Genomic DNA, 20499 nt, shown 5'->3' with positions numbered 1-20499 from the left:
AACTGCTACTCATTTCTGCTTCCTCAGTGGTTTTGACCACCACTGTCTTATCAGTTGGCCCCTGGCAGACACAACATATTCATTGTGCCATAAATGTAAATCATGGAATAAATTGTAACATGCCACACATTCAATCAACTTTATTATGCCATAAAATGGCAAACCAGCCATAAAGTTGTTCTACTTAGTTATGGAATATCTTTATGAATGGTTTGTATAGCACTTCAATTTGAACATGTGGTAGCGGGCTGCACAACAAGATGCCAAGGAGTGAGGAGCTGATGGATTCTCCCTGTGCAGCCTCATACAGGGTGGGGGCATTAGCTCCCTGCTCCCTGGCACCTTAAAAGACATCTTAAAAACATGCCAGTGCAGGGAATTGGTTAGGCAGGCCAAGGCAGGACTGGAGCTTAGGCTGGCTGCAACAATCAAGGACAATAAAAAGTCCTTCTATAGATACATAGTGAGCCAAAGGAAGGCACAGAGTAACATAGGGCTCCTGCAGGACAAATCAGGACAGTTGGTGACTGACACAGGGAAGAAGGTAGAGCTCTTCAATGAGTTCTTCACTTCAGTATTCCTAAGTACTGGCCAAGACAATTCCCACAGTTTGAATATAGATAGATGTCTGGGAGGCACTAGACCACCAATGGTTAGTTCTGTCTTAGTTAAGGAGCACTTGGAGGGCCTGGATGGTACAAGTCAGCAGTCCTGGATGACCTCCATCCACGGCTGCTGAAGGAATTGGCCAGTGTCATAGCTGAGCTGCTGGCATGACTGTTTGAGCACTCATGGTGCTCCAGCCAGGTCCCTGAGGACTGGAAAAGGGCCAACATGGTGCCCACTTTTAAGGAGGGGAGAAGGGAGGAGCCGGGTAACTTTGGGCCAGTCAGTCTTACCTCCATCCTTGGAAAAACACTGGAAAAAATCAATAAAGAGAACATTTGTGAAGGCTCAGCAGGGGAAATGATGCTGAAAGGAAACCAGCATGGGTTTGTCACAGGTAGATCCTGCCTGACAAACCTTATAGCTTTTTATGAACAGGTCACACACTGCTTTGACATTGGAGCTGAGGCAGATGTCATCTACCTGGACTTTAAGAAGGCCTTCGATACAGTTTTGCATCCTATTCTCATATGGAAGCTAGCAGGCTGTGGAGTGGACACTTACAGTCAGGTGGGTGGCCAACTGGCTTAGGGACCGCATCCAGAGAGTGGTGGTGGATTGATTGTTTTCAGCCTGGAAGGAGGTGGGCAGTGGTGTCCTGCAGGGTTCAGTCCTTGAACTGGTGTTATTTAATATCTTCTTCAGTGATTTGGATGAGGGTGTGGAGAGCACCCTGTCCAGGTTCTCAGATGACACCAAGTTATGGGGCAAAGTTAACACACTGGAGGGCAGGGAGCGGATACAGGCCGATCTGGACAGGTTGGATCAATGGGCAGAGTGGAACAGGATGCAGTTTAACAAAGACAAATGCAACGTACTCCACCTAGGGAGGAGGAATCCCCAGCTCACCTATAGGTTGGGGGATGAAGTCCTCAGCAGCACAGCGGCTGAAAGGGATCTTGGAGTCATAGTTGACTCCAAGAGGAACATGAGCTGGCAGTGTAACAAAGCCATTAACAAAGCCAATCGCACCTTATCGTGCATTAGCAGATTCATGACCAACAGATCGAGGGAGGTGATGCTCCCCCTCTATGCGGCATTGGTCAGGCTGCAGTTGGAGTACTGTGTCCAGTTTTGGGCGCCGCACTTCAAGAGGGATGCTTTGAATCTGGAGAGGGTCAAGAGGGCCACTCACATGATTAGGGACCTCCGTGCAAGACCCTACGAGGGGAGGTTGAGGGATCTGGATCTCTTCAGCCTTCACAAGAGATGTCTGAGGGGAGACCTTGTAGCAGCCTATAGGTTTATCAAGGGATGATAAGAGAGAATTGGAGATACGCTATTTACCAGGGCACCCCCAGGAGTAACTAGGAATAATGGGTACAAACTAGTGGAGAGCAGATTCAGGTTAGACATTAGGAAGAAATTTTTCACAGTAAGGGTGGCCAGAATCTGGAACGGGCTGCCCAGAGAGGTGGTACTATCACCTAATTTGGCAGTCTTCAAAAAGAGGCTAGATAGGCACCTGGCTGGGGTCATCTGACCTCAGTCCTCTTTCCTGCCTGGGGCAGGGGGTTGAACATGATGATCCTTCAGGGTCCCTTCCGACTCTACAATCTATGAATAAATAACATTATTGGTAATTTGGCTTTTTTTGGCCAGTAAAGCCAATAATGTCCCTGATAAATGTTGCATGCATGCATGCAGCCACAGCATGCACGTGGTCAGGAATGCAACTGGGCAACTTGGAGAGGGTTGCATAGGGTCTATAGCCTGGTGAGTGTGACCTGGCACAGCTGGGAACAGCAAGGCTGCATGGAGAGGCTGTGAGCTCCATGCTGCAAGCAGTGGCACGCATAAGGGGCGCGTTGCCAGGGTAGCATGAGGCAAGAAGTGGTGATCACCTTCTCTGTGCAGCCCTGCTGTTTCCAGCTGCACTGGATTGTGCCTGCTGGGCTCTAGAGGCACCCATAGGAGGGAGGCAGGGAACAGCGGCTGGTTGCCACTCCTCACCCTGTGCTGCCCTGGTGATGCACCTCCTGCACCTGCCTCTGCTTTGAGGGGCACAGCTCTGTACTGCTGCCCTCACTGCAGCCCTGCACACAGGAGGCGCATCCCGGGGTAGCGTGGGGCAAGCAAGTTCTCCGTGCAGCCCCACTGTTCCCTGCCACCTTGCTTCCCTGTCCCCAAGCCTCCGCAGCCCAGCGGGCACAACCCAGTGCATCAGGGAGCAGCAGGGTTGTGCAGGGATCTTTGCACCACTGCAAGCTCTGCATTGCCCTTGGACATGCCTCCTTCATGCCAACCTGCAGTGAGGGCAGCAGCGCGGGGTTGCACCCCTCAAAGTAGCACCTGACCTGGCAGCTACCCCCATACAGATCTGGGGGGTGTGGGTTCCCGTGGCCCCTGGGACATGCATGTGGCAGCAGGGAGCTGGCCCTCCCTCTCCCCCGGATGAGCCACCCAAGGTTCTGTCCTACTCCCTGCTGGGGCTCTGCAGCCACACATTGTGGCCCTGGGCCCCAAGCACCCCAGCGCTGCCTAGCTCCCTCCCTACAGGGGTCTCATTCCCCCTCCTCCCCCCCATCTTACCTGCAGGAGCTGCTCTCAAGGTTACATGGGGCCATGTGCATGTACTGTACATGCATATGGTGTCCCCTGTCTCACTGCCTTCCTTCTGCTTCCTCCCAGCTCCCTGCAGGCTGGAACTTTGCCAGCCTGCAGGGAACTCATTGCAGCAGCTCATCTGGGTGGGCATGGCCCCTGCTACTAGACGTACCCCGGGAGGCATGGGTGTGTGTGCCCTGGATCTGCGCAGGGGTGTATGGAAGTGCGGGCTGCCACTCTGTGCAGGCTGAGGCTGGGGCAGTGCTGGGCTCTTCCAGGTGGCGGGGAGCTGAGCTGGGCTGCGCTTGGGGTGGGTGGCAGCGGTGGCATTGGGAGCGGGGCTATGGGTGGAGGGCTGCAGCCACCTCAAAATTTGCCATAGCCTCACTTCCAGTGCCGCTGCTGCCTGCCCCAAGTACAGCCTGGCCTAGCTCCCTCCTGCCAGGAAGAGCTTGGCACTGTCCCAACCCCAGCCCGCAGCTGCAGCCTGCCCTGCCCTGCCCTGCCCTGCATAGACCCAGGGATGCACGCACTCCCTGCATCCTCTGTGCAGGGCAGAGCCCCGATCTGCTCCTCCCACCAACCTGGCCCTTTCCCCACAGATTTACCTGCTGGGGGGGGTTGTACACTCAGCCCCCCCCCCCCCCCCCCCCCCCAAATTTTTCTCCTTCCTCCTATGGTTTCAGGTCAGTGTGGTTATTCACAGTGACACTAAACAACTCATTAGACTTAGGTTTATGAATGATTAGAGGAAAAGCAAGGGTGCCAAGTAATCACATCAGTTCTGCAGAACCTTGAGTAAAGTTATCTATTTTAAATAGAGATATCCTATGATTTACAACAAACATGCTCTTTGGGCCCAGTGCTGCTACCTTTGTCTTTGCCATTGTCTTCAATGGGAGGTGGATTGTACCCTGTATATACATGAAAATTTAACATGTTTGAAAACAAAAGCTGCTTGCAGACGTTGGGAGGGACCCCGGAAACATAGAAGCAGCAGTGTGCTAGTTGGAGCCAGCTCCATAGCATCTGCAAAAATCAGACACTTCAGTGGGGCTTTTTGGTGCTTTTAGCTAAAGCTGATTCAACCAGCTATTAGAAAAAAAGCACCAAAAAAGCCCCACTTAAGTGCCAAATCTTACAGACATTGGCTGAGCCAGGTTCAACAAAGGTGCTGCCTTTTCTGGTCATGTGCAGGACTCAGTGTGGAAATGTGCCAAGTTTAAAGTAAAGCGCCTGCGCGGGGGGGACCTTGTCTTGGATTCAATCAAATATGGTGCTTCAAAAAGAAATCAAAGTAATGTACATATTTGTTCCTATGTGTATATTGTGTGAAAATAAAAATAAATTATGTAAATATAAAAAAATCCAAGTTCCACTAAGTGCAAAGTATTTCTAAGTGCAAAAATCCGGATAACTTCGAATAGCTTCACAGTAAAAACTGAAGTGGTAATGTCACTGCATGACTTTGTTCCATTTGTTATAATTTCTAGTGAGCATAATCCTATTTCTATTGTTTTTCTTTTCTTGGAAATATTTATATCTTTATCTGGACTTAAACATCCTGTCTTCCTTCCTGGTGCTAAGCAGCGAAGTGTGAGCAGAGAATAATTTGCCTCCTTGTTCTCTTTGTAACAGCCAGAAGAGTAAAAGTAAGACAAGGTAGTAAAGGACTTAGATGCTGACTAGCCTTCAGGTTTTCAATGGGTATATTACTATTACTTTATTATGCATGCTTTAGATAGATACTTCCCTTCAGAAGACATACTTTTTAGTTGGGCATGTTTTTGACAATTTTTAACTGTTCAGGCTGAAATTCTCAAAGGCAGGGGTTTATCTTAGGCTGGCTTTCTTTTGAAAGTCTTAGCAAAAACAGTTGGGCCATTTCAAAGTGAGACATTTTGGAAAATGTTGTTCTACCCATGCTAAATTAACACGAAGAATTGTATTTGGAAAATATAATGCCTTTGTGCTTTAGAACAGGGATTTGAAATGTGTGTGTTCTTATTTTTGGCAGGAAGGTGCTGGAGCGATCAGTCCGTCTATTTTCAGCATTCCCCATTGAATTTATTACATTGAATAAACTGAAATTCTGCGCCTGTAGAATAAGCTGGTCACTGAACAGTTGTCCAGTTCTGTGGTGTCTCTTTATGCCTAATTTAAAAAAAAAATTCCCTTTATGGTTGCAGCTTCAGCCAGGAGTAATCTGCTGCTGGTCTCTCTGTCTTCCAGGCCCAGCTCTCAGGATAAGTTTTCTTTAGTGTTTAAAAGTGCAAACAGATGTCACCCCTGTGCTGCCATGAACATGTTTATGGCAGCACAAGTTGAGAGTGAACAGATATATTTGTTCTGCTCCAAGTGCTCGAAAATGTTTGTGCAATGATTTCTTGTAACAGTTTTGTTGCACTTTATCAGGGAGGATTCCTGCTAATTTATGGCATGATTCCTGTAGCTCAGGGCTGCCTGTGCTTTTCAGCCTCTCTGGGCAGGTGATTCTCAGGTGTCTCTCTCACACTGCAGAGCAAGGGAACCTGACAGGGTTCCCTGGGTAGGAGCCAGGCACCTGGGGCTGTTGTTCCGAAGGATTCAGGCCCCTAAAGTCCCCAGATCATCAGGGGCCTGATCCTGCTGGACAGTGGCCCCAGGTGATGTTTGTACCTGCCAGTCAATCAGATCAACTGTCTTAGGGCATCTCAGCACAGTCAATCCTGTCACAAAACAATGTCTGTTTGTAGCCTTACTTCTACCACCAGGCTGCTGCCTTCAGCCTGCTGCCCACCTTTTGCCATAGTCTTCTCGTGATGTACTTGTCCCTGATCCCTACCTACCATCATTCAAACCACTTTCTTTTTTAACTTTCTGCTCACTTGCTCATCAGAGTTAAGTGGAGCCCTCTATGAGCAAAATGCTGAACTAGTCCTTGTTCCTTACAAGGTGAGATGTGCCCAATCTTTCTCCTTCAACTCATTTTAGGAAAAAAAGATGCAACAGCTTTGTTAAAATGTCTATAATTTAAGGTCAGCGAGAACAAATGTATGTTGTTGTTTGAGGGGCTCACTCTGCTCATTCTCTTAGAACAGTTTTACATTTATTTTATTATGTTGTCTACTCACAGTTTTTCAAATGATCAAAAATAGGCACACAGGTTACTTTCTTCTTGACCCTCCTGATAATGTGATTCGGCTCTTAAGAAGTACAAGTTATTTCCTGATTCTAGTAGGTATTTTTATGGTGAGTCTGAGTTACAACTGCGTTATGGCTTCAGAACTGAACAGTTTCTGCATCAAGTGTCTTCATTGAATATCTTAATAATGATATAAACTAGACATTGAGGTTTTGTTAGATTATGGTGTCATATAGTAGCTTTCATAATTTTGGAAGATGGCAGAGGTGGGGCTTCCTCTGCTAGTCCCATGAATGGGAGAAGAGGCCCTAAATGTATCAATCTTCACTTGTATCTTACTACTTTTCTTTCTTATTTTTATAACAGAAAAAATACAGGAAGGGATCAGTTGATATTGCAAAAATCAAATGTGTTGAGATTGTGAAGAATGATGGTGTTATTCCCTGTCAAAACAAATATCCATTTCAGGTAAGATCATTTGGTTTATGTAAAAGAATATAATCCTTTCAATACAATTGTGTCATTTTACATGTGTTATTCATGTGCATGGTTTGAATTACACACAGATTGTTTTAATCATAAATTAGAGTATTTGATCTTAGAACCATAGAAAATTAGGGTTGAAAGGAACCTCAGGAGGTCACCAAGTCCAACCCCCTGCTCAAGTAGGATTATCTCCAACAAGATCATCCTAGTCGAGGGTTTCTCTACCCAGGTCTTAAAAAACCTCTAAGGATGGAGATTCCACAACCTCTCTGGGGATCCTTTTCTACTGCTTTACTGCCCTCTTAGTGAGAGAGTTTTTCTGTATATCTAACCTAAACTTCCCTTGTTGCAATGTGAGGCCATTGTTCCTTGTTCTGTCATCTGCCACCACTAAGAACAGTCTAGTTCCATCCTCTTTGTAACCACGTTTCAGGCAGTTGAAGACTGCTATTAAATGCCCCCTTAGTCTTCTCTTCTCCAGACTTTATATGCCCAGTTTCTTCAGCCTTTTCTCATCATAAATTGTGTCCTCAGCCTCCAAACCATTTTTGTTGCCCTCTGCTGAACTCTATCCAGTTTGTCAGAATCCTTTCTGTAGCGCGGGGACCAACACTGGGCACAGTACTGCAGATGTGGCCTCACCAGAGCCAAATAAAGGGGAATAATCACATCCCTTGATCTGCTGACAACACTTCTATTAATCCAGCCCAATATGCTGTTAGCTAGGCCTAGACAAAGCGGGAAGTATTTGCTTCAGATTCAGCCAAATCAGAGGGACAACTGGGAGATTTGAATCACTGTCCTGATTTCAATCCAGCCAAATCAGCTATGGAGATTAGGCCATAGACTAAACAGGCAGCAGTCCTCACCACGCTGGACACAGCTGCCTCCAGCCGGTAAGTCTGTTGTGATAGGCAGAGAGGGGAAGCAAGGGGCATGGGGGAGGGAGGGATTGGGGCTGGGGCTGGGACAAGCTGCCCAGCCGGCAGGGGGTGCGCTGGACTCAGGGAGAGGGCAGGGTGGGGGGTGCGGGATATGGGTGTGGCAGTGCGGGAAGTGGGGGCTATGCCCTGCTGCCACTTGCCCAGCCAGAGTTGGGGGGGAGGGGGTGTGATGCAGGTGTGGCAGGGGGCAAGCAGCATCAGGGCATAGCCCCTGCTCCCAGTGCTGTCATGCCTGTATCCTGTGCCCCCCACGCCCCTGCCTACCCTGTTTGGGCAAGCGGTGGCAGTGTCTGCATCCCGTGCTTCCCCCTCCCTGGCTGGACAAGCGGCGGGCTATGTCCTGCTGCCACTTGGGGGATGCATCACCTGCATCGCACCTCTCCTGTCCCGGCTGGGCAAGTGACAGCAGGGCATATCCCCCACTCCCAGCACTGCCACTCCCAGGCCCCCTGCCCCAGCTTGTCCTAGCCAGCCCCAGTCCCTCCCTCTGCCATGCCCCTTTCTTCCTCCCTCCGCCTACCACAACACACTTACAAGCTGGAGGCAGCTGTGTCCAGCGTGGTGAGGACTACTGTCTGTTTAGTTTATGGTCGAATCTCCGAAGCAGTGCCAAATCTTTTCCGAATTGATTTGGAGGCCTCTGATTCAATTCAGACCCTTTAATTGGTCTCCTGATTCAGTCTGGAGATTTGGCCACCAAATTGGACCGAATCTCCTCTGAATCAAGTCAGCTACTGAAGCTTTGCACAGCCCTACTATTAGCCTTTTTTGAAACAAGGGCACACTATTGACTCATATTCAGCGTATTGTCCACTATAACCCCCAGGTCCTTTGCTGCAGAGATGCTGCTTAGCCAGTTGGTCCCCAGCAGAAAGCCTGACTGGTGAAGTCAGACTGGTGGGGCAGTGGAACATGCCATGGTGGGGGAGGTTTGCAGCCTTCTCTGTTACTGGCTGGAGTGCTGGGCCAGCTGGAAGCCCTGCCTCCCCACACCCCCCTTCCTCGCTGGCTGCAAACCACCCTACCCGCCCTGCTCCCATGGGATGCTCCACTGTCCCACCAATCTGAGTTCACCAGCTGTGCCTGGTCCCCAGCCTGTATCAGTACATGGGATTGTTCTGTCCTAAGTGCAGGACTATGCACTTTTGCTTATTGAATTTCGTGAGGTTTGTTGTGGTCCTGTCCTCCAATTTGTCTACTTCCTAGTCTTCCTGCACATCAGGATGGTTTGTAGGATGGTTCTTTCACTTTTCATATTTTTCATATTTTGCATTTTACTCAGTCTAAAGTAAATAGAACTTATGGTTTTTGCTGAGAAAAAGTAAATAGAGCTTATGGTTTTGCTTTGTTCTATGTGTTATTTACTGAGAAACAAGTTAAAATTGTTTCTGTATAAATATGTCTTTGCTTATTTTCAGGTTGTATACGATTCTAATACACTGTATATTTTTGCACCCAGTGCACAAAGTAGGGATCAATGGGTGAGCAATCTGAAAGAAGGTAATGAAGATAAATATTAAAGATAATATTTGAAACATTTAGAGGTAACACTTTGAAAAATATATCTTATGGACAATTTGGGGTGATAAGTGTGTTGGGCAATGCCAGCTGGGTTCACATCACATGCAACAATATTTTGCTTTCAATTGGACCATTGCCAAAATGAAATAACCTCATGTATTCCACTGGAATTTTTCTCAGTTTAAACAGCATAATAGAAAACAGAATTTGGCCTTATGATATTGTGCAAGTTGCTAAGTCATTAGAGAATATTATATATGTTAGTTAATGCTATTGATCATCTGTTTAACACACATTTATGCTTACATATTATTGTAAAATATATTTCTATTAAAATATTACTGTGAAATATGGGTCCTATTTTTCTCTGGTTATCCTTTTACTCTTGCTTTACCTGTGGGAGGTTAGGGTGCTATGCCTTGTGGTTATGTGACAGGTTGCTTGTGTAGTTTTAGTAATAGATTATACAAAGGTTTGTATAGGATAGTTTGGATAGCGATGATCTTGCCTCAGGCTGGGGGCTGTACTAGATGACCTTTGGAGGCCTCTTCCAGTTCTACTTTTCTCTGATATCCTTCACTTTGGGTGTGAAGGGATGGAGACATAGAATCTAGCTCTACTAGTTTTGTGCCTGTTGGATTCTTTCCTGTTTTAAGGGGTATCCCATATGGGAATTTTTGTTGTACAAATTGTGTGACCATGTATTCTGACTCATAACTACACATGATCTGATGAAGTGAGCTCCAGCCCATGAAAGCTTGTGCTCTGTATATATCTTGGTTAGTTAGCCTATATCAGTGCATATCTATGTGCCTTCTCAATATAACTACATTCATCTAGGGCTCAGTCATACTTGTAAAGTGCAGCCAGCCTTGAACTGGGGGCATTGTGAAACAATTGGGTCAAATGAAGCAGAATGACTAATGAGGTTCCCAAGTATATAAAGGCAGAGTACTTGCTGGTGCCCACCAAACTCCTTTGTGAGTAGCTGTAAGCTCCTACCTATTTAGCTGCTCAGTAGGGTTGCAGCACTATTAGCCCACCTTATTAGCCTCTCTGGGGGTATTGCACATCCTTATGAAGGAACAGCTCTTGTGCTACCCTGAACAGTGAGACTTCAGTTGTACCTTAATTTTATACATATACCATCTGGCCCTTAGTTTACCATAGCATATGCCAAATTATCCAAGGCAGACTATGTACTCTGTAATCACACATTTCAGGTATAGTAAAGCATACAGATATATAGGAGTGTTTATAAAAGGTAATGAAAAATTAGCCTCTGCAGAATGTTTCTAAAGGTCTTCACTGCTGTAGACACCATTCCCATTGTCTCTGCTAAAGCAGACACAAGTTGGAAGGTCACTTTTTTTCTTTTAGGAACTTTTTCTAAAATAAAACAGCTGTTTATAGTACAAGTAAATAGTTTATAGTACAATACAGCACAGTTTTTATAGTACAGTACAACTTTATAGTTTAAAGCTGTTTATAGTTAGTACAAGTACAGGTTCAGATCGAGTTCAATAAAGTTGGTCCCTGTGAGAACGAAGAGGATATAATCCTTGTTGGTCTTGCTCCTCACTTGTCTGTTAGATTTATGTTTCTAGAATGAAGGCCCTAAAGGTCTTCAGAAACTGCACAACTATACTTTGACTAGATAAATCATTTAGTTATATTGCCTTTTTCTGTTGTCATGCGATTTTGTGATATGCTACGCTATGATGCTTATCATAATTAAAGCTATCCTGGAATTACCGGCATTATGGTAGCACCCAGCAACCTAAATCTTAGAGCAGGACTCCATTGCACAGTACAAACATAAATATCTGCTACCAAGGCTAAGTACAGACAGTCAAAAAGCTCAGGGCTGAATTGATTCAGTCTTTGCAGGTTAGTCTAAACTGCAGAGATTAAACTGAGAAACAGCTGGACATACAGTCACTTTTGATTCAGGAAATGCAACCATATGCCTGCAGTGGCTCAGGCCAGAAGCACAACTCTCTAGAATATAGCCAGCTTTCTGCTGCTGCTTCTTCCTGCTGGCCCCAAGGTCTCTGGGATTTGCAGTCCAGATTCACAGCAGCAGAACTCTGCATGGTTGCTCATCACTTCCTCTTCCTGCTTCCAGGTGCCTCTGGGATTCATAGTCCATAGTTGCAAGCCAGCAGTAAATTTTTAGCAGAGCAGGGAAGCTCTGTACTTGGGGAAAAGGAAATTTAACCCCTTCCCTGGTCCCAGATACCAGCTGGGGTTTGCCTGGGGAGGAGCAGTCCCTACCCCCCGCTTTCCCCTTTTTTCCTGGAGCAGACAGCCCAGCCCAGGGCTAAAAAGCATGCTGGGAAGCTGGGGGACTCTGATTTAACTTGAACCAGGAAGGGGTCTGGGATAGAAGTTTCATAAACCAGTTTGACCCAAATCAGTTAAGTCTGTTACTACATTCAACCAGGCTTATCTTAAACCAGATTCCGCCGTTTTGAAACTGGTTTATGTGCACTGAACTTCTGTTCCATTATAGGTTTAGACCAGTGTCTGAGGACTAGTTTAGGTGTAACTTCTGTCCCTAGCCTGAGTTCACAAACCAAGTGTTCTCTCCTAAAATGCAAGACTTTGTTATCCAACTCCACTAAAGTTAATTGTTAAGCATACAATTTGCTATAACAATCTTGCCTCCTAAAAGTGTTCTTGGGTGCTGTATTATCCTAAGGAAGTTATCTCTTATCACTGTATGACATTCAAGTTAACACAGAATGCATACCTGAAGAATAGTTATACTAGTTTAAGTAACAAAAAAGTTATTGTTATGCCCCATATTAATAGTATTACAGTACTATGTATGAATAATATGAAATCATTCTTATGAAAAGGTTTGGTACTTTAAATTATATACCATTTTTTTTTTTGTAGAAATAAAGAACAACAACAACATAATGGTAAAGTATCATCCTAAATTCTGGACAGAGGGGATTTATCAGTGTTGCAGACAAACAGAAAAATGTGCACCTGGCTGTGAAAAATACAACCTTTTTGAAAACAGTAAGTAGATGTTAAAACTCTTGTCTTATTAAAACTGAAGCAAACTTCAAATTGAAACATTTCAAATTGGGTTGGGGGGAAAAGGCATATCATTAAAAAATGTTGAGGGAAATATTTTGACTTTTTTCTGAAATTATTCTGTGTTTTTCCAACTGAAATAATTCAGAAAAAAATTGATGCATTCACAAAATACTTCAGTTGACCTAAAATTGCATTTTATACTTAAAAAAAAAAAAAAGCTGTGAAGTTTCATTCAGCTTTACAAATCAAATAAATGACTTCAGACACTGAGTGATATAAATCAAGAACAACTGTTCCCAGGCCAATATAACTGTACCAGTATGAAAATGAAATAAGAAAACCAGGATCAATATATGTAAGGAAATTCTGTCTTGTTTCCCTAGTTATAGTTTGATCATGTATAATTTAGGCATTATGTAAATGTTCACTTTTGGAACCTGTCTCTGCTTCCAGGACTCTTCCTGTATTTTATCCAGTGACTATTAGATGTAAAATAGAGAAACAGACCTGGGAGAGGGGATCAAAATATGGGACTTTGCTCACTCAGAGAAATTGTAAATGCCGATATACCCTAACCGTTAAGCTATAGCGACCCTCTCTTTTGCTTGTTCTCCTTCTGGCCCTCACTCATGCATACCTTCCTGCACAGTGGCCCAGCTTCAACAGGGGATGTAGGGTGCCTTAGCTCAGCCCAGTCTAGACTACTAGCTAGGCACTTGAGGTTAAAGATATGGGTTGAATTTCCACAGTTGGAGGAGGGCTAAAAACCAAGTTCTTTCACTTTCTGAGCAAGTACTCTAAGCCAGATGTTGAATACAGGGTTACCACGGTCACCTGCAATACTTGTGAGTGGATATTGCTGTGGGTACTGAACTCATTGTCATCAGTGTGCTGAGCTGAATGCACCTACTTGCTTAGGGCCCTCCGTGAACTTGGGTGCAGGGACACCTAATATGTAAATCTCAACTAACCTTAGGATGTAAACAGACATCCCCAAATAAAGTGGATCAGCTGATCTGCTTCATTGGTCAAACCAGGCATCACCAGTTGACCTGCAGGGTTGGGCCCCTGCCATTCCTGGGATACTTGGATCCAACACTTGGATACATCTCTGCAAATGGAGGAACCCCAGGTTTCCTCCCTAGCAGAGGAGCACCCAGGGAATTCCCAGTGTGTGTCTGCATTTAGGGGAGCCTGGAGTTTCTCCATTTGCAGAGACGCACCCTAAATCATGTTGTCTGAGCACACATCTCTACAAAAGGGGAGACCTTTGGTTTCCCCATTTCCAGAGTTGTGCATCTGGAGAGTCTGACTTGGGATATACCTCTGTAAATGGGAGAACCTGGGCAGGTGCTCCTCATGCTTCAGAAGCAGAAATCTGCATGCCCCGAGAATGAGAATTCACGTTGTACGCAGGATCAGGCACCTGAAGCCCTGGGAACACTTTCCTGGCATGGCTGGAGAGTGTAGGCGGCTCTGGGCTGCCCATGCTCTCCTGCCATAAATCAAACAGACGTCTGCTGCAAAATAGTGACACAAATTCATACCACCTATGTCATAGGCACAAATTTGGGCACTTGGAGCACCACAAGGGGCATGGACCTCTGTTTGGCATGTGTGCAGCCATAAAAATTTGACTGGACATCTAAGAGGATGGTGCTGAAGCTAGATTTATAGCACCTATGTTTCTTGTGTGTCTAAATGAGTAGGCAGGGGGTTTTGTGAATCCTGTTCTTGGGCTTAGGTACATAACTTCCTCCTAAGTTGCACTTTAAATACAAGTCTCTTTTTAGATCTGGCATTAATACCCATACTAGATTTAGCCTTTTGTCTTAAGTATGGTTTTACAGAGCTGGGTTCTGTTTTCTGTGACTGTGACATTTATACTAAAAAGAAGGCTGACTAAGATATTAACATTTTATCTGAATTTTAAAAATGTTTTATAATGATCATTAATCAATAGATCTATAAGTGTAACATATTCCTTCCACTGTGTTTCTTTTAGGTATAAGGAATTCTGCTTCTCCGCTACCAATAAAAAATAAGGTTGGTGGAATTTTTAGAACACTGAATAGCTTAATGTAGTTGATTGAGAAATATTTTAAATACAGTATTTAGTTCCATTATGCTTAATTCATTATATGCTGATGATCCATTCCTGTAAGTGTTGACTGAAGTCAATATAAAAGCACTGTTGACTACAGTGGGCTTTTGGTTTAGACCCATACAACGGGGATTCTTAACTGGGGTGCCATGAAATCCTTTGAAGGAAGCCATAGTACCTGGCCTCTGTGAGAGGAGGTAAATGCTGGCTTCTCCACACACAAAGCATCCTCTGCCTGCTGCAGCATTCTGGCAGTATTCCAGCTCCAGGAACAGGGGAAGGAGCCAAGCTGAAAAGTGCAGCTCCTCCCTGCTGGCAGACCTTGTGCTGACTGCCCCTGTGTTTCAAGTGGTGCACTCTGACTTGGGGCTGTGCTTTTTTTAGCTCAGCTTCTCTCTTGGGGAACAGAGGCTCTAGTCACTGGCATTCAGGTCCCCAGAGGAGCAGTCACAGCAGCAGAGGCCATGCTCAGCCCCTCAGATGTGGAGTTGGGGGCAGGGAAGAGGCAGAAAGAGCAGAGTACAGCAGGGTTCTGCCCCCACCACCCTGATCTGGCACCAGTCTGTGCTTCCAGTGACCACTGTTATCCCCTTCCACCTCCTTCAGGGACAAGGGCCTCCTTCCAGGTACTAATGACCCACCCCAAGCTCCTCAAACTGCCCCGACAAGCAGCCCCTGCCATTGCTGGGCACTGTACCACCATTCCCTCAAGCTATCAGGGGTACGTTACCCACTGCTGCCTGCCTTGCTACACTGAGAGAGATTTTGAAGGGTGCTGTGGGTACAAGAAAGTAAGCACTCTGAAAAATAAATTACTCTTTAAAAGGGATGCCACTAAATTCTGAAAATCTATGGAGGTGGGCCTAGAGTCTTAAAAGGTTGAGAAGCGGTGCCATAGAGCCAGCTTCAGCTTCTACTGTGTATCAACATACATGCATTTTCCACAGACTGTAGCAGGAAATGGTTTGAGCCCACAGCAATTATGACTTTGAAAACCCTCCTGACACTAACTGGGCCATTCACAATGTCAAAGCCTTATTGTGGGCGATAAGTATTTGTAGGATTGGGCCCTTATATAATGAATCTGTGAATTAAAAATTAAATTGTCATTTAACATGATTAAAAAATTTTACTTAAAAATATGTATTGAATGGTTTAGCAGAGTTTCTTAAAGTAGGTTATTAAACTGACACAGAACTAGTCTAGTCTTTGTTACAGTATTTTGCTTGTGTACAATGGAACACTAATAATTTTATATCAGTTTCAGCGGAGGCCTCCACCACCTGTTCCCCCACCTGAGCAAAGTGAAGATGAAGAGGAGGAAGAAATAGTAGTAGCAATGTATGATTTTCTGCCTGCAGAACATCATGATTTAAGATTGGAAAAAGGTGAAGAATATACAATAATAGAGAAAAATGACATGCATTGGTGGAAAGCAAGAGATAAACATGGGTAAGCAGCATTTCCACCCATCATGGTGTAAATAAGGCTACCCCCTAACTATAATTTTAGGTTGATTTGTCCTATATATATAAAAAAATCAAGAATGATGGACATAGAAGTTGGGTATAATTTAGTGATCTATATCTGATCTTGGACTCCAATCCTGGATTCTGCATGGATCAGGACCTTATGCCTGTCTCGAACTCCCTAAAGCTAAGAGGCTCTGTACTAACTCTGGGATAATTCTGTAGAGTTGGTGATTTGTATGCATAGGTTTCCTGTTAGTCATTAACTAAATTTTACCAACTTTTTCATTTTTATAGGTTAAAAAAAATCAGAAAGCTTTTCCTATGTATTTGGAAGTTATTTCAGACATCTTGCACTGGTCTTAATGAGAATCTTCATGCTCCAAAATTCACCAGTTCCTTGGTGAAAAAAATAATTCAGGGTAATTTTGTGTTAGTAAATCGCAGTACGGTGGTTGTGGTAATATGTATTTTAGGAACAATAAGCACCTCATCTCTTCTGACAGCACTGTTTAGAGACTATTTCTTGTGATGAAGTAGTGGGCAGCCAAAGTAGAGAGCTAGCATGGCTATTCATATTGCTCCCCTTTGCTGGCTTTTGTACAGGAGGAGTAGTTAGACTCAGAACTTAAACCTGGACACTTCTGTATACATTGCAACTTCATTAGGTGCAAGGAAAATGAGTCAGGGTAAAAAAAACCCTCTCTCTCTAATGAGAATTTGAATTGGTCATTAATAAGGTAGACAATTACAGGTGACTTCTTTTTAGTAGATGAAACATGAATTTTCTTTTTCTTTTTTTAAATGATATCATGATTAAAATTTACTGTGCAATGTTTCTCTCTTTCTAGAAATATAGGATACATTCCAAGCAATTATGTGACAGGAAAGAAGTCCAACAACCTTGACCAATATGAGTAAGTGAATACTTTCATAAAAATAGGAAATAGAAGACAATAAACATTAAGTATTAGCAAATGCAAGAAAACCATATTTAAAATTCTGTATAAATTATAGGTTATGAAATTGAGCTCAAAGATGGACCTTGTGAAAATATATTAAATATATGCATATTTTTTCCTGTTTTTCCTCTCACCTGTATTGTTGTCACTGAGGTATGTATCCTGATTTACAGTGAGGTGAGTAGGAGAATCAGGAATGTAGTTTTCAGTCAGTCAACAGCAAAAATATTGATAGATTAAGAGAAACATTAAACAACCTTCATCTGTAATGAAACTGTGTGTAGTCAATGGTCTGATGGTCATCTGAAAGTACTGTCATCTGACATGATTCATAGATTCATAGATGTTAGGGTCAGAAGGGACCTCAATAGATCATTGAGTCCGACCCCCTGCATAGGCAGGAAAGAGTGCTGGGTCTACATGACCCCAGCTAGATGCATATCCAACCTCCTCTTGAAGACCCCCAGGGTAGGGGAGAGCACCACCTCCCTTGGGAGCCCGTTCCAGACCCTGGCCACTCGAACTGTGAATAAGTTCTTCCTAATGTCTAGTCTAAATCTGCTCTCTGCTAGCTTGTGGCCATTATTTCTTGTAACCCCCGAGGGCACCTTGGTGAATAAAACCTCACCAATTCCCTTCTGTGCCCCCGTGATAAACAGTTTGAGTAAATCTGTGTTCTCTTCTCTTTGTGCCCAAGCAAAGATTGTTAACAGAACAAAGTAAACATACCAGACCAGAGATTCCAGACCAAGAAGTTCAAACTTCAACAGATAACTCTGTGTGTAGCTTAAACATTAGCACATTTAATCAGTTTATAAGCCAAGGTACTACTGGGCTTTTATTAATGTCAGGCTCTTGCTGATTTTGGACAACATGGGTAATTCTGAGCTCATTACAAGACACAGAAAGATAGAAATGTATACTGTTATGAATGTCACCACTAATCTGATTTTAAAATGATTTTTTAAATATTGAAACTTCAGGTCATGAGTAAAAACAGGCATAAAATTATCACGTTTTATATGCATTCCTGCATTTTAAATAAACTCAGACCATAAGAAAAGAATATTTAAGTCTGTAAAGACATTTTATATTTCCATATTTTCAAAGCTCTGCTCCAAAAAACTTTCTTCTTTCCATTTCTAGTTTCTGGGTGAAGACAGGGTTTTGTTGTTGTTGTTTTATTTGTTAATCTTTGTTAGCTGAGGTTACTGATTCTCTTCCAGAGCATATTGCTCTCTGGTTTTTGAAGCTGTCACTCTGACCTTGCCCAGATCTGTGCTGGATAAAGTGATTAGGAAGTAATTGAGTTGCCCTGTCTGTTGAAGCCACTTAGGGTAGAAACAGATGTTGCCTTTCCTTGTCTTTGTATCACCATAAATATAGCACAAGAAACTCCATTTTCACCTGCATACAGAGATTCCCTCAGGTGTCTTGCTTTACACAAAGAAAGCTGTGTAGGAATTCCTTGGGCTTGAGGGGGCCCACTCCTGCACAGGAATTCCAGAAGAACATATAACCCGTTTGCCCCACAGCATCAATGGGCAGGACAACAGTCAAAGTGTGTTTCACCCAGTGAAATGGATCAGCTGTGCCAGAAGGCATCCTGGCACAGCTGATCCACTTCTTTTGATGATGTATATTTCTAGCCTTAGTATATCACAACATGCCTGTCTTATCCTTGTGATTTTGTAACCAATTCAGGGAGCAAGATTGCCTCTGTTGTAGAATTGATGTAGAAGCTTGAATGTTACTTCCCAAACAACTGCCATTGTAGCAGGGGATGTACCTGGCTGCTTCTATGCCATACTGATTCCCTGCTGTCTTTTTAACAGCTAGGGACCATCTGAAAATGGCATGCATTTGAATTGCCCTTTGCTTGTTCTAGCCTGGTTGAGGGATTGATTACTTGACTCCTGACTTGCTTTCCGCGTACATCAGTTACAGCTAAAAATCAGGCTCACAATTTTCATTGATTTATAAAGCAATCTATCAGTGAACTCACTAGGGCTGTAGTGTATGTAATTTCAAACCATTTTAAACAAGAAGTGGCAGGGGACTTGCTGGCCATAAGTGTGCATCAGCTGATCCCAAATATCTGTTACATCTGTCTGATCCTATACAGGTATAAAGTGGGCTGAGCTACTAACTTTAAACTTGAATATAAAGTTATAGTGGCTTAACTCCATTTATACCAGTATGGCCATGTCCAGATGAGCATGAACGTTTGTTTCCCTGGGGACAAGTAGTAGCAGTACACATTGTGCTGCTGCTACTTGTCCTGAAGGAAAACCTGTGCCATGCATGCTCTGGCACACAGCAGGTTACCCTAAGTAGGGGAGGCTGGGGCCAGCAACTGTGCTGGCCCCAAAATGCTTACCTGGGGGCCTTGGGGAGCCACAGCCATAGTGCTCCTGCAGCTGGCAGCCTGGCTGGCAGCTGGAGCTGGCCAGGCTCCAGTACTGGGTGGCACGTCCTGCAGCCATGTGCACTACCCTGCTTTTTTTTGGCTTGGGTTTTTTTGACCTTGGGATCTCCTGGGGTCAATCCCCCCTTCCCTGCCCCCTGCACTGCAAGGCAGCAGTGCAGGGAATGCCTGCATTGTGCAGTGTGTGGTGCTGCAGATGGGTCTGCAGTGCTACATACCACACATCTGCGCTTGTTTGGATGCAGGCTATAGGAGCATACAAAGGAACAGATATATTTGATACTGGAACAGCTTACACTCATATAGTTTGTCTTTGGTGTAACTGCTATATTGGTCCACACTCTATATGATTAGTGCTTATACAGTGTGTTCAAAAGGCAGTTGACATTTTTCAGATTGCCATTATTTAGGGCATGCATTAAAATGATATCTGTAAAAAACATGTTCTTGACTGGTATTTTTGTTGCAGAGAGTTATATATTCTGGGCTTTATTGGATTCTATGCTTCTGTAGGATCTCATTGGATTAATTTCAGAATATTGTTTTGCCTGTACACTACAGAATGTGATAATGGCTGAACCATTGTTTTGCAAATTCATTATGGTTCAATAGATTTAGCTCTTTTCCTTACACATCACACAATATGCTGAATCACTTTAACTTCTCTCAGTAAGTATATTATGCTCTGTTTTTATGTGATTTTTTTTTTAATTAAAAAACATTTTAAACACTTAAGACTTTTGTCATCTTTTTTGTTCAGATGGTATTGCAGGAATCTGAACAGAAGCAAAGCAGAACAACTCCTTAGAAATGAGGTGAGTACTTACATTATTGGAACATGCATTTACCTAGCACAGAATTGGTAAATGCATTCACTCATAGTAGCTTCTTTTATTAATAAGATGATCATTTAATTTTGACTCAGAGATAACAGAGAGCACATCTGTGAAGAAATACAGTAAACTGCTTGAGGCATAACATCATTGTATTTGAATTTTAGGATAAAGAAGGTGGCTTTGTGGTGAGAGACTCAAGTCAGCCAGGACTGTATACTGTGTCCCTGTATACAAAATTTGGAGGGTAAGTTACAGTGGCAGTGGGCCATGCCCTCTTTTGTTTTAATTTGGTTTGCATAGATGCATGGACTGAAAGACTTCAACAAAGAAACAAAACCAGAATTTTAGAAAGTGAATG

The 20499-nt window shown here is 43.9% G+C and overlaps 1 protein-coding gene across 2 annotated transcripts in view; it reads left to right on the top strand.

The window, feature by feature from the left end:
• The window catches only part of TEC (tec protein tyrosine kinase), an 83448-nt gene that overhangs the window by 48205 nt on the left and 14744 nt on the right, over positions 1-20499 (top strand). For both annotated transcript variants that reach the window (XM_006276327.4, XM_006276326.4), the window contains exons 3-10: positions 6704-6805; positions 9186-9267; positions 12193-12321; positions 14348-14388; positions 15708-15898; positions 16767-16832; positions 20066-20120; positions 20306-20385. In XM_006276327.4, the coding sequence (XP_006276389.1) occupies positions 6704-6805; positions 9186-9267; positions 12193-12321; positions 14348-14388; positions 15708-15898; positions 16767-16832; positions 20066-20120; positions 20306-20385 (746 nt within the window). The remainder of the gene's footprint in view (positions 1-6703; positions 6806-9185; positions 9268-12192; positions 12322-14347; positions 14389-15707; positions 15899-16766; positions 16833-20065; positions 20121-20305; positions 20386-20499) is intronic.

This window comes from Alligator mississippiensis, chromosome 2, assembly GCF_030867095.1.
Source record: "Alligator mississippiensis isolate rAllMis1 chromosome 2, rAllMis1, whole genome shotgun sequence".
Taxonomy (NCBI): Eukaryota; Metazoa; Chordata; order Crocodylia; family Alligatoridae; genus Alligator; species Alligator mississippiensis.
Note: the sequence above shows the minus strand (reverse complement) of the source record. Positions and strands in the feature narration are given on the sequence as shown.